Raw genomic sequence first — 14,894 nt, 5'->3', positions numbered from 1 at the left:
TCCATACACTAGTTGGTTTTATTGATATACTCATAACTTTAATGTTGTTTTTCTATGATTATTGATTATAATATATAAATATATATATGATGATATGCTATTGATCCTAAATAGGAAATTAAAATAATATTTTGAATACCTACATAATACAAGTACTATTTCATATATATAGAAGTATCTTGTACATTCAAGTATGGACAGAAGCAAATGGGGCCAGGGATACTTATCTTTTCATAGAACGTTTATTTTGTCTTCTGCCTACAAGTGGTTAACACGTGTGCTGAGTTGTATATTATTCTAAAAATATTTGAAAATTCGCAAATGATCTCCAAAAATATTCGAATATTTATAAGTTCAATATTTTTGCATTTACGTCCAATAAATATATAGTGTTCAAGAGTGCGACGTGTGGCCGGCATTCTTTTGCATTTAGAGTGAAATTATTAAAAGCAAATTCATTCATAAGTGATATTAGTAAGTGCAATTTTTTTTATCTTTGTTAACTTTTAATAAATAAAATAAATAGGCGTAGTATAAGAGTACATTCTATCAAAGTTTAAGTAATGTTTATGTGTTATCAGTAGACAGATATCGCTATTATATTTTAAGTAAATTAGTTATTAACCAGAATTGTATCGAATCACAAACCTTACTCAAATATAAGTTTTTTTAGAAGTAGATTGCTTTCAACTTAAAATGACATGCGAGTATGTATGAAAAAGAAGCTAACGCGTCTAGTCCGCACATCGTTCTTAAATAATTAAATTCCCTGCGTATAAATGTGTAGAAACATTTAAATGTTGGTTTGAACTAGGCGTTTTTCTAGTTTAATACAAACCCACTTAATTTAATGTATAGGTCAAATGTTTGTTATGAGTCATACGCGCTGTTTAATAAAATAAAAACTGGTATCAGTATCACTATTGTTTTAGAAATGATGTTTTGAAACAAGTTTGGATGGTCAATACCTTGTGTTACAAATCGAAGCACATGTTCACGTTATGTCATTAGGTCTGCCCTAGTGACGTAGAAGAACTACATTTAGATGTTGTTAATAGAAGTTTTCAATGAATTACTTATAAGCATTTAAATATTTATTTTAAAGAAACAAAAAAACTCAATAATTAAATTATAAGCAGATACAAACCCATTTTATTTATTAAATTGTATTGTTACTTTCTTTCAAAAGATTTTGAATGATTAATAGATTAATAATTTAAATTGGTTTTGTACATGTTTAACCTATTGTATGAGTAAGGAAGTTAGATAGTATCTTTAACACATTTCCAATACTTTAAAGTTATTCAAAATTGAGATTTCTCAAAGCTTTACGATCGAATTCGGATACATATAAATGTAATATATTAATATACTTATTTAATATAAATTAACTATCACAGTATTTATGAACTAACATAGTTGAATTTGTCGAATAATTTGAGTTTTATTTGATTTAGGTGCCCCTTACTCTATGGTTTTGAGTTCGTTTTGCCGTGGTTTTTCTACAGTTGGTGGTGTGACCGACGAAACTTCTAGTATATAGTCATTGACTGATACACTAGAAAATAACATTTTGTTGCTTTTAAAAGTTAAACATTATTTTTTAGGATAATTCATATTTAGATAACATTCTGTTGGAACAATAATCAATTTTTATTATGAGTGTTGCAAAATGTTCTGAGAACTATCGTGTTATGGGCGCAATAGCGTAGTGCTGTATCATCTGTTAATGTCTATGTTCACATTGAAGAAGGAGATTGTCTGAAATTAGTTTATCTGTATATAAATAGAATTCGGTTAAGCAGTTTGTAAGTTTAAAAAATAGAGATATATGAAGAGTATTGAACCTTTATAAGGACTTGCCTTCCTCACTGTGAACGTTTGGTTTCCGATTGATGGCCGATGAGAAGATCGAAGAGATTTTATATTATTGGATTTATATGGGCAGTTTAAGTTCTCTCTAGACGGTCAAAGATTTTACGTTCATGTCAATTATGCCTGTGTTTTAAGCACTAATTTATGTGCATTTACTACTACTGATGTGAAGTCAAAGCTGTACTGCATAGTACTCGTGACCTTTATATAGTCTATTTATGGTTCCTACTTAATAAGAATTAAGCATATCTATAGATCGCCATTTGATCATTGTGTTGGGATAACTTGGGTTTTTTCGGCAAATATTGCAAAAATATAAATTTTCATCTAGCAAGTTTCCTTATTTAGTATTTTGTGCGTTATCTAATTTTTTTAGCTTTAACCGCAAAAACAGTATCAAAAGATATATTAAACAAATAACATTTAAAGATAAGAATTTTTTTAATTTTAATTTCAATTTGTTTAATTTCCGCAAACAACTTATTTTACTCTCAATGGTTAAGTGCTAAGTGTAATTCTCGTCTTAAAAGTAAGGTAGACTGCCTAGAGAGGCCTCTAAACTTAATAAATTGATTATTGTTTGTTTTGTTTAGTGTTGAGATGAAATTTTATTTAAATTATAATGGTTCATCACCGTTATTATTATTATTAGGCCTATAAAATTTTGCTATTATTCGATCATCTTGTATATTGAGCACAAACGGAACCAGCTTGATGTCGACCCGTAGTTTACGTCTAGATTAAGGTGCAAATGTTCCTATGAGTGTCAGAATACGGTTCGTATAATTATATGTATTGTATATTGTATATGCCGCGTGTTGTATAGTCGACCATTTCAATTTCGATTTAGCCTTGTTAAGTGTCAGTATGTCGGAGATTTTTCTATTAACATACAATTATCATAATGAAATATACAATTTTAAATTATAATGCATTTTATTTGTGAGATCACTGTTTATTTTTTTTGTAGTCCTATGCCATTTAACATCATTTTTTTTAAATAGACAATTTTTTTGGGGTTATTACGCGATAGCTTAATCAATTCTGTAACCAATTGCGTAAATCTTGCAATTGTTTGTGAGATGTTTATATACACTATGTTATTGGTAAGGTAACGTACCAATTTTGTCACGATCAAAGTCAAATTTGTTTTAAGGAACAAATTATAAATGATATGCGGCGCTGTTGTGATTCTCCCTGATGTTTATGAAGAACTCTTTATCAATATTTATTGATACAGTTGATCTATGCCAATACCAACCTAATTAAACTGATATAATCTAGATTTCTTATTACTTTATTAAAATTAATATTATATGGGAAATAGATTAAATTAAATATCGTATGTAATGGTAAACTCATAAATACTTAAGCAATATTTTCACCTGTAGAAAGTTTGATTTATCAGCGAGTAAGACTAGCTATGTACATTTTATTAAAAAACTATCCTCTGCAATAAATGCACCTGTGATCGATTTGAGTTTATATCTTGGAAATAAATATAGATGTAATTGTGTAAAGTTATCTGTAGTTGGGTAAAGCGCTAGGATAAATAATACATATATACGAGTATGTAGTTACTTTCATTTTCATTTTATACGGTTGTCCGTTCAATAACCGGTTTAATCTCAGTGGTCCACATTGCCTCTGCTAGCCACAGAGATAGACGTGTCGTAGAACAAATTAACAGTTGGCCGTAAGTTTATACGAGGTTAGTACTCCAGCTTTTTAATATTTACATAATTATTTATACTTTATTTTTAATATTGTTGTAATAGCTATCCTGAAATTAGTGATTTAGTAGGTACCTACTAAGTGTGGTAATAATAACTGGAAAATTATAGTTCGGTGCATGAATTTGATTTTAACAACTTAAAAGAGGTTTTCAAATACAATGGTATTGTTTTTATGTTTATGATTCTTTATATTTTATATAACTTTCTCGGCAGTAATTCATTAAAAAATCTGATATAAGATTATCAAAATTTAAAAGGTTTTATAATATATAGAGTTAATTGGCACGTTTCACAATCGCAATTTTTTAATCTTCGTAATTTTCCGATTTACTTACTGACTTTTGTGTGCAATTGTGTAGGTACCGATCTGTACAAGAAACTGTGTATTATTAGTATAAATTGCTGATACCTGTTTGGTATGTAGGTACCTAGGGATGTAACGGAGGTAGTTTTATCGGAACCGAAGTCGGATTTGGAGTTTTTAAATTTGATTTATCGGAATCGGAGTCGGAGGCAGGGTCAGAAGTGGTGGCATGAGAAAGAATTTTTATAATTTTATAAAGCATTCTTTAACCATTTTTTTTTTAATATAAAATAAAACACAAGCAGTGAAAAAAAATTAGCATATTATTTCCATCACAAAATTAGCATAATTATATATATCACAATCTAACAATGTTCGCACACACAGTTGCAACTGATGTACAGTGCAACTGACATCAGGTATGTCGCCGAGTTTCATTGCTCGTATCACATTCGCGTACAAAACAATGAATTTTCTCTTTTCGACGACTTTTAGTCTTCTCTTTTCTCTTTGACGATTGAGTGCACGTAGCGGAGGTCGGCGGGATTCCCCGCGCGACATGTATGAACCTGTTCATAACAGTCGACACAGGCCGCCTTTGCCGCTATGTTATGCTTCGATCTCCGATTTAAAAGTGTCGGAGCCGAAGTCGGAACCGAAGGTGTAATAATAATCGGAAGTTCCGACTTAACGGAACCGGAGTCGAAGCTCCGTAACATCCCTGGTGTGTACATAGTAAAATACATGACATTAGACGTGTAATTCTGCTTCCTGGTAGGCTGTGAGACGGCAAGTAATTGAATAAACATTTGTTTATGCTATGTTTGTATATTTGTAATGTAGGTAAACCTGATATACAATTAGATGGCCTACTTATTCAATAAATAGAACACCTAATGAACCTTCAGCCTTTAAATGCATTTATGGTTAATAAGCCGCCTGGATTGGATGTGATTATTTGTATCTACCAACATTTATTCATGTTTAGTATATTCTTCTAAGTATTCTAAAATAGCATTTCTTGGAAGGCCGAATATACAAAATCATAGAAGAAATAATAATAAGAAAAATATTCTAAATCTAAATTAAAAATAACTTCCAGCGAGATATGGAACGCTGGCGTGGTCGGGTAGCTGTAGTGACTGGCGCAAGTGCCGGCATCGGAGCCGCAATATGCTTGGGCCTTGCCAACGCAGGTGTTTGTGTGGTCGGTCTCGCAAGGAGAGTGCACCTAGTAGAGGTGAGTTTTTTTAAATCACTGGAAATAACAATTAACTTATCTGGCTGTGGTTATACAATACGGGAGCATACTATCTACACAAAATAAAAAAAGAGACTTAAATGATTCTGTTGATGAAATACGCATGAAAATACGTTCAGTAGGTATAGTTTTCAGATTATCGCAAAAATAGGTTCTATATTAGAATATAAAAACTAGAGTTTTAAAATGTAGTTTTGTAGATTCGGTTTATAGGTTGTAGGTATAATAAAAATTTGAAACGCATTTTTTTTTAATTTAGGTAAGTATCTAACTTAATGTAAATTATTAAAAGGTAGGTACCCTCAAAATGTACTTATCATAGTTAAGTAACTTAGTAGAGAATATAATATCGGTACACATTAGGTACAAAATGACAAACGAGCTCCTCTATTAATGATAACTAGATACTAATTGTAACTTCATTTGCCGTTGTTATTAGCCTATAAACTATAGTCAATTGACAATTTGTGGTTTCCTTTAACTAGGACACATGCAAATTGTAACTCCGCTCGGCACTTATTATTCATTGTGAATAGCTGGTGGGCAGTTATTATTACGGATTACGAATCGTAATTTATGTCCTGGTTATAGCGCTTTAGCACACTGCTTTACTTCCGATGGTCGCGGGTTCGATTCCTCGCACGGTTCAAATATTTGTATTCGTGAGTTATTGTTTGTGTTAGTCTGGGTGGTTTCTATGAATGTTATGTATGTATTTACTAAAGTATTTGTGACAGTTTAGTGCCCATAACATAAGACTTAGCTTGCGACTAGATGACGTTGTGTGAGTGCCCTGAATTATAATTATTACATTTTTCAATTAATGCTACTTATTATTAACAATTCAGGAATTGTCATCAAAAGTTGAAGCTGGTAAAGGCAGTATTCACTCAAGGCAATGCGACGTTTCGAAGTTAGCGGATGTGGTGGCAGCTTTCAACTGGATAGAGGAAACTTTTGGAGGCACCGACATCCTTGTTAATAATGCTGGTGTCATGAACCCTGGTTTTATCACTGGTTAGCTGACATTGATTACTTGTCTTGTTTTGATATATCTATATAAAAAGTAAAAACATTAGATAAGTACCTACTTATCTAATGTTTTTACCACCCGAATTCCCCTGGTGTCGCGGGTGCTCATGAGCGGTGGTAATCACTTACAGATGAAAAGCAGGCTTATTTGTCACCTATACATAAACAATCAAGCAATCCCCTTCCCTCCGATAATTGCATATGTATAAGGTCTACCTCCAGCTGAAGTAATGATGGATGGTGATTAAAGATAATAGTTATGTTTCAGATTTGGGTGATCAACCATTGAAAGATGAGCAATTGATAGCAACAATTGACACCAATGTGACGGGTCTAGTAATGTGTACGCGGAGGGCTATCTCGTCCATGGTGAAACGACAATTCGATGGACACGTCATTAATATCAATAGGTATATTTTATACGAATTATCTATACAGAAGAAATAAAATTGGTTGGCTGGCCCAGGCGGCGGTCAGTTCGATATTAATAATAAAAATAAAAATAATAATACAAAAATAGACAATCTGGTCTGTCTGTTTTTTTACAAATATCTGAAACGGCTATAGCAATTTCGACTTTCACTCGCGGATAACTAATATTATCAGGAGCTCCGTTGCTCCTGATGACCACTTTTATTTTACAAATTGTATTTATTTTAATAAAAAAAGTTATGCCTATTTCACGCGGCCGAGGGCGAGTATAACAGCTATTATTAACATAAATTTGAAAATCCGTTCTCTCTCTTTATTAATATAAATAGGTATAGGTAGATTTAACTCTATGTACAATTAGGTTATAGTAACAAAAACAATATTTCAGTATTGCCGGACACTACATTCCATTTTCGCCATTGTTTAACGTCTACCCAAGCAGTAAGCATGCAGTGACGGCCTTTACCCATTCACTTCTGAACGAGCTGGCGGCCTTCAAGAACAAGATCAAAGTCACGGCGAGTGTATTTTTACAATCATTACCCAATTTATATACAATCCTGATGTAATTGATTAATATTATTATTTACCTATATTATTATTATTTAACATTATTCATAGTAAGTTAATTAATATAATATTTTAAGGAAGGTGTTAGGTACATATAAATTATAATACAACCCCGGATTCTTCAAGTCTATGGTGAATAGATATCTTCTGGGTAAGCGCAAACCCATTATTAATAAAAAAAAATGTAGATGGTTATAAGGGCAGACGAAGACCGAAAAAGAGATGGATGGACTGTGTGAAAGATGATATGGTAAGAAAACGATAACGATAACGAGATGACTGTAAACAGTGATGAATGGAAGAGAAAAACATATTACGCTGACTCCAAAACTCACCTATGCAGCATCATGCATGATGTGATGTCGCTTCTAAATGTATTAGTTTCCAGTAGTATTTATAGATATACAGTGAGTATACAGGTGGATTGATTGTACTACATTACTAAGTTTATTTGATTGTTAATCAAATATCCACGCGGTTCCCCTGTAACTATTGCTGTCTCATAGAGAAGTAAGGATTACATTGTTTCTAAGTGGAACATAACTAGCTGACGTATTCGTTATTGCAGGGCATCTGTCCCGGACTAGTGGACACGGATATGGCATCGGAAGCGGCTACTATTTGCCCAACACTCCGGCCCAGTGATATTGCAGACACTGTTTTGTATGCTCTTTCAACGCCACCCACTGTCAATGTAAGTAGACTGTCTGACTAGCTACAAAATCCATATTAATATTATAAAATTTAAAGTGAGTCTAATCTGGTTGTTTTATATCTTCATGACTAAACGTCTAACCAGACCAATGAAATTTGGCGTGAAAATAGATTGTATCACAAAACTAATAGGTTATTTTTCAACTAAAAAGGAAGCGAAGGCTCGAACAACAGCTAGTATTATAAATTAAAAATGTATCTGACTGTATTACGTTCTAACTAATCATTTTCATGACCATACGACTGATCTGATTTTAACATGAAAATATCATGAGGATGGACATGTGATCGCAACTGACTAAATACTCGTAAACAGATAAGGAAACGGGTAATAGCTATAAAGCAGCATAATTTAAAGATGCTTTAATAACGCATCTTTGCCAATTTTAGAACCGATTTTCTCATCCTTTTTCAATTGATTCGGTTACTTAGATATAATGCGTATTTCTGGTATAGATAAATATCTACATAAATTACATATGTAATTAAGTAGCGTTAAGGATGTTCAGATTTCACGTTCCTATACAAGATCTTTATCTTATTTTTAATAGTTATATTATATTATTTTGTAATTAAGTAGGTAGGTATACCTTTAAAAATTGTTATAGAATGTATCTATATTTATTTCCACAGATCAACGAAATATCCATTTCGCCAATTACAGAAAAGAGACTTTAAGTACATATATGGGTAATATATATATAAGAATTTTAATGTATAGGTACTAGGAAAGATAGATGTTACTCACTTTCCATGCAATCTGTAGGCGAATCTTGTTGTTATTTGCCACTTAGTGAAGTACGGTCATTTTTTATTTATATTGAAAATAACTTTGTTTTAAACAATTTAATATACTGTATGAAAATAAAATGTATTAAATTAATATGTAAAAATATTATATTTTTTACGTAATGATCCTTTTATTTTCGACATTAAAATTCCTTTTAATAATAGAAGGGGTAATCAGTTAAACACATAATTTATATATGCAGAATGATGTTAAAAACAAATTACCACTCTTAACGCTCGATACTAAAACGAATGGAAGCCTAGAAATCTTTCAACTATTACAAAATGTCGCAGGAATTGGATTAGAAACATATTGTTTTACTATGAATCAATTTGTTTATGGTGAAACAATTAGTACAAATTAGTTTCAATGATATTATAATAATAAAACTGCATCAATTATTAATTTACTTAAATAATACTTTATTAGGTACTTAATTATCAATGGCACATTAATAGCATTATAAGTTACAATAATTTATGTAGTAATAGTATTAGACGCCGAAGCGGATGCCGATGCCATCACACTGGCTCCAAACTGAAGAAAAGACCGCAGAATTGACATTTTCAAGGCCCAAAGAGGCGATGCTGGCGGCTGATCTGACGACTGGCTCTGTAAATGTATAGAAATTAACTTTAATATATAAGAGCAGTAAAGCGTGAGTAGTAAATGTGCGAAAAACAGATGAGTAAGAAAGAGAGAGAGAGACACAGACAGGAAGAGAGATAGGTGCAACAGAAAGAAAGAATACGAAAAAAGATTGTAAATATTTATTTGTGCAATATGAAGAAATAATAATTTATGTAGATATTCATACCTAATAACTTAGATAATGATAAATAACGAAATGGCTGAAAGTAACAAGGCGTTACGTAAAGATATAGGTATTAAAAATATACTATTAGGTACTGAGGAGGTTTTCAAAACTGCTTGTGTTATTTAACTACTTAGTATTATTTTATTTCTAATAATGGATTTATATATGATATCAAAAAACTCATGTACATAGTTTAGTGAAAATATATCTTTTCTCCTAGCATAAAATATACAGTCTCTGGCAATACCACACCTAAATATACATCATTTTTTATATATAGAGTCCAATCTATATATAAAAAAGTTGTTTTTATTGCCTAGCCGTAATTACACCTATTTTAATTTTATCATCAGCTTGAACTCCCTCCTGACATGTCTCCAAGTAGAGCCGTAATAAGACTTATGAAGAATCCTGCTGAGTCAGCCATTGGCATTTTGTTCTCCTCGGAGCTGGCTTCAGGATCGCCAGCCTGCAAGTAATATACAATAAAACAAACATGTACCGTCTTTATGTTGAAATGGAGAAATTAAGCAAGCAACAAATTATAATTTAGCAATTACAAATATCCTAGTATATTCTTTCTATAATGCTCACGATTTCTGAGACAAGTTTATGGACTAGATTAGATTTAGAAAAATAATTACAATCTAATTAGTACATACCGCACTTGTTCCTTTAACTAATTTCGATACTAGATTTCCAAAGAAAGCACCATTATTTTGCTGAAAAAGAAGAATATAAAAATTTTATTACTGAAATATCAGTAATAATTGTAGGTACTAATGGTTGTTTATTATGGTAATCTTACTGCGCCGCCGCCTGTAATAGTATCCAGTGATGTGAGAAGATAACTAGCAATCACAGCTCCTGGATTCTCTGCTCCTTCAGACTGAAAACGTAATCATTGTTATACAGTCAAAACTCTAGCAAATGAAAATACAAATTTTGTAATTACGAAAATAATATTGTTCGTACCAGTAATCCAGCAAATAGTCCTATTCCTGATGCAATTAAACTGTTTAGATCCAAGCCATCACCCTAAAATAGAAAGAAGAAATTACATTTAGTTTATTTTATTATTATTAAACATTATATTCTATGTTGATATGTATGTAATGACAATATACTTACACTGAGATTTGCAACAATACCACTGACTGTTGCTAGTAAAGATCCCAAATCAGATTGGCCGTCTTCCTGAAATATTATTTCAGATTACATTCTATCTTATTTTATATCTTTCTTATTAACAAATAAATAACTAACAATTATTTGTACTTACACCTCCACTTAATCCAGCTAATAAACCTAAAACACCGCCTCCTTGTCCATCGCCACCAGGCGGTTCATCAGAATCATCAGAACTGTTCTCGTTAGATTCTGAATCATGTTTCGAATTAGAAACGTCGTTTCCCTTATCTTCGGTACTAAATACTTCCGCATCGTCGTTCACTTCTGAATCATTATCGTCATCATCTTCATCAATTTCTGAGGTGTCATTTCCACTTTCATCTATTTCGTTTCTTTGAAAATTTGGCGATGGCACATGTGGTTTCAAATCTATTTCATAGTCTATATCTATTTCATTATCTCCAATATCTTGTCGTCGTAATATATACCTTTGGTTATTGTAAAAGTACAATTCTCGTAACATGTTGTGAAATATTGGCTGTAAATAATTATATGATTATAGTTTTATGGTCTTTACATTTAATATGCTTCAAAGACTATATTACAATAATAGATATATAACATTGCTTACCTTGTTATACATAGGCAGTAAAATTAGTCCCATCCATTTGTTCTTGGTGGACGCAGTAGGATATATATTAGTGCAGAAGCGCCGCAAACAAACACGTGAAAAGTGCAACAAAATTACAACATTGTCATTTTGCTCTTATCCTCATTTTAATTAGTAAACCGTGACCGTGAAATTGTTAACGCATGTAATAACGTGAAAAAGTGATTGATCTTATATTGTTACAATAAATTGTATTATATCACACATAGCTTACACATTTTAAACTTTATAGTTTTTCTAACTTTCAAAATAAATAATATTAATATTGCAGGACAATTCACACAGCGCCGTCTAGTGTCAAGTTAAGCAGAGCTTGTGCTATAGGCACTAGACAACAGATATAAATACAAATATATATTTTTTATAAACACATACTTATTATATATTGAAAACATCGATACCGATACACACAAACATGGCAATATCTGTAGTAATTAGCGCTGTGTGGATTGTTAATAACACTTAACAATCCACACAGCGCAAACAATTCCCAAGCTAAGCAGAGATTGTATTATGGTTACTAGACAACCGACACAAATACTTTTTTCGTAAATACATAGATAGATAATGTAAATAGAAACCACTCAGACTAATAATCAAACAATCTTACTTATGAATACAAATATTTGTACCGTGCGAGGAATTGAACCTGCGACCATCGGAAGTAAGGCAGTGGGCCGAAAACAAGAATATTCTTAATTCAATTATTCGACTTTTTACGAAGAAATTTGATTACGATATATTTTTACCATCAATGTGGCAACTTAACGAGTTGTTCTATACTAATATTGTTGCGATTAGAAGCAGTGTACTTTTTTTTGTACATTTTCGAACAACAACAAAAGTTTATTCGCTTATTTGCCAACATTGTTACCCTGTTGCAGTGTAATTATATCATTGAGTATTAGTTGTAGCACTGATGACTTACGTTATCTGCGCCGCTCAATCCAGGCAGCAATGCGTTGGCGAGTCTTAACAGACTGAATATGTTACTGCCTCCGACAGTAGACGCTGGTTGCATAGGTTCATCGAAGTCGTCGTCATCATCATCGTCAAAGTCTCTGTTGTGATTTGTAATGTCATTGTCAGAGTCTAATTCTTTGGAACTTGCATCCTGAAATATATTAATCAATTTCATAACATCTGCCTTTAATATATAATAACTCTTCCATAAAAATTTTAATATCTTTTACTACTATAAGTATAGTACAAAAACAGATTGAAGTGCTTGCAATTTTTGACTCATTTATACCTACCTTTCGTAGGTATAAATGATCATATCTATAACAATAGACCTTATCGATAAAAATATAAGTATTTGTAATCTTAAGCCACCAACAAATCAAGAGTGAACACAATTTGTTTCTACCGATTTCAAGAATGAGATATAGTAGTGAACTTCAGGGTTACGGAGTAATAACATCTTAGTCCTCAGGAATAGCAACAAACAGAAGAGTACTACAGGAGTCACGTGATGTCCGTGATGCTATTTATAGGCTGCTTCTTACCAGCTGACTCAGCTGGAAAGTACCTTGTTTGGCATTACAGTTAGCTTGAGGTACCTACTCCTGATTTGTTGCCATTTCTGGACAAGAAATGAGGAGTACCGCGGGCGTCATGTGATGTCCGTGCTGCTGTTCATAGCTTATTTAGTATTACAGTTACATAAAAATATAATAAGTACTTACAGAATCAGTTGACAATTTTGATGTGTCCTTTGAAACTCGATTATTGTGGTGAGAGCTACGTCTCCGTCGAATGGGCTCTATTGGTACGCTGAAGGCATTCGCCAAAAGCGACAGCACTAGGAATAAACTCACTGACCGACTTCGCACCATCTTCGTAACTACTGGAATGGCTACACGCAATGTCACTTAATAAATAAATAGCAAATTTAAGTACATTAATGCACGTTAATTAATTAATAGCTTAGACAAGTGATGGTATGTTAGAATTAGTCATTAGAATTCAAAATTTCCGTTAATGATTAATTATATAATTAATAAATGCACCACAATAAGTCTTTAAAATTATTAATTAATTAATTTAATGAGAATGAGGTTCATTAACTATTACTATTTAATTATGTGATAATAGAATTTATTACAAGTTGATAATTTATGCAATTTAGAAACATTGAAAGCTGATACTATGCTTTTATTATTTACATCTACGGAACAAATAGGTACCTATGAGGACTAGTTCATATTAGGGGACGTAACTTATATAGTAGCTCAGTTCATAATATCGAGACATATTCATTTAATTAATAATTTTTAGATATATATTTTGAGTGATATTTTACTACGAAATTTGCAATTATAGCTGATTAACCTTTTTCAAGTCAAATCAGTATCTAAAAACAAGTCTTGCGAGTAGATAATTTTAGTTCTTTTTATAAATAATATAAATAAGAATTTACTTAACAAATAATGTATATAATATATATAAAAAATAAAAATGGGTAGCCAGACCCATTTTTATTTTTTTATAATGTATGCCTTGTTTTAGATGAACCCAATGTTTTGTCTAAAATTATATATACATATTTAATAAATAATGTGAACAGATTTTTTGTAATTTCTTACCTGTTTGACTAGATGTTGTCGTATCAGTAATCAGCTGCGGTTTAATCCAACGTACGCCGATGGAAATACCTTATAATGTAACCAAGTTCCTGGCCACACTACAGGGTGCTCACTAACGTAATAATATTCAAAAACATTTTTAATAAATATTATGATTTCAGTGTTACATTTTGGATATAAGAATTCTATACGATATATAAAAGAATATTTATTACCAGTTCGTGGAAAATTATATATTGATTAACTCTTGGTATTTAAAGTTACGTAGAAGAAGTAGCAAATAATTTACCACTGCACTGATATATATAACCGTTAACCGGCCCTTTTATGAATTAAATGCTCATCAATAGTGTAATTTGGTAGTCGCAAAGTCTTTTGCCTCAAGTAGGTACGAACTAAAAAAAATAGTTTTCATGTCATATTTAATTAGCCAATAATTTTGCACATATTTTATATGTTATTGATTTATTGTATTGTATTTAATTTAGATTGGGTATACATACATAGAGCTGGTTTACAATTCAGTTTTGTACCAAACTACACGCTTCTAAACAAATTAATACAATTAATCGTAATCTGTTTTGTGCGCTAATAAACAAATAAATAGGTGACGGTTGCCCATCACTTACAATCAGGTTAACTGTCATAAATGTATTGAAAAATGTTCAAGTATAATTTTTTCTTCTCTGTATAATAAAAAGTAAAATAAGGCTAAGAAAAGTACATTATAGATATCTATCTAATTTTTATTTTTATCCTTTCCAAAGAAGTAAACAACCAGAAAAATCAAATCTTTCCTCTTTAGAATATTAGTATGATATATGGATAGACAGCCTGTATATAGGGGCGTGTAATTCCATCGAAGGTCCCGCAGACGCGTAGAACATCGCCATGAGGCTATCATTTGGACGGCGCGGCGGCGTGTTGCGCCACCCGAATTGCCAAAGCGTCGCGTCGGCAACTTCCGTACCCCA

At 31.7% G+C, this 14,894-nt stretch overlaps 2 protein-coding genes across 2 annotated transcripts; one reads left to right on the top strand and one right to left on the bottom strand.

The window, feature by feature from the left end:
- Window positions 1-3,511: 3,511 nt before the first annotated feature.
- Window positions 3,512-8,775, top strand: LOC131846989 (farnesol dehydrogenase-like). Its single transcript, XM_059196423.1, has 7 exons — window positions 3,512-3,586; window positions 5,018-5,155; window positions 6,025-6,193; window positions 6,477-6,618; window positions 7,029-7,158; window positions 7,779-7,904; window positions 8,558-8,775. Exons 2-7 carry the CDS (start codon window positions 5,024-5,026, stop codon window positions 8,600-8,602), a joined length of 744 nt encoding a protein of 247 aa, XP_059052406.1. The 5' UTR covers window positions 3,512-3,586; window positions 5,018-5,023; the 3' UTR covers window positions 8,603-8,775.
- Window positions 8,776-9,880: 1,105 nt separating this feature from the next.
- On the bottom strand, window positions 9,881-13,170 carry LOC131848382 (protein PFC0760c). The gene is made up of 8 exons (XM_059198208.1): window positions 13,021-13,170; window positions 12,261-12,446; window positions 10,814-11,200; window positions 10,663-10,728; window positions 10,507-10,569; window positions 10,340-10,420; window positions 10,194-10,253; window positions 9,881-10,000 (listed from the first exon to the last, which is right to left on the bottom strand). Exons 1-8 carry the CDS (start codon window positions 13,168-13,170, stop codon window positions 9,881-9,883), a joined length of 1,113 nt encoding a protein of 370 aa, XP_059054191.1.
- Between the last annotated feature and the right edge of the window lie 1,724 nt (window positions 13,171-14,894).

Source organism: Achroia grisella, unplaced genomic scaffold (genome assembly GCF_030625045.1).
Source record: "Achroia grisella isolate CSIRO2021 unplaced genomic scaffold, CSIRO_AGI_Agris_v1 utg109, whole genome shotgun sequence".
In the NCBI taxonomy this organism is placed as follows: Eukaryota; Metazoa; Arthropoda; class Insecta; order Lepidoptera; family Pyralidae; genus Achroia; species Achroia grisella.
Note: the sequence above shows the minus strand (reverse complement) of the source record. Positions and strands in the feature narration are given on the sequence as shown.

Coding starts and splice junctions, on each gene's coding strand:
- LOC131846989 (XM_059196423.1), top strand. CDS start 5,024: ATGGAACGCTGGCGTGGTCGGGTAGCTGTAGTGACTGGCGCAAGTGCC. Junction 6,194..6,476: donor GAACCCTGGTTTTATCACTG/GTTAGCTGACAT, acceptor GTTATGTTTCAG/ATTTGGGTGATCAACCATTG. Junction 7,905..8,557: donor CAACGCCACCCACTGTCAAT/GTAAGTAGACTG, acceptor TTATTTCCACAG/ATCAACGAAATATCCATTTC.
- LOC131848382 (XM_059198208.1), bottom strand. CDS start 13,170: ATGGTGCGAAGTCGGTCAGTGAGTTTATTCCTAGTGCTGTCGCTTTTG. Junction 10,729..10,813: donor TAGCTGGATTAAGTGGAGGT/GTAAGTACAAAT, acceptor ATAATATTTCAG/GAAGACGGCCAATCTGATTT. Junction 10,001..10,193: donor TAGTTAAAGGAACAAGTGCG/GTATGTACTAAT, acceptor TATTACTTGCAG/GCTGGCGATCCTGAAGCCAG.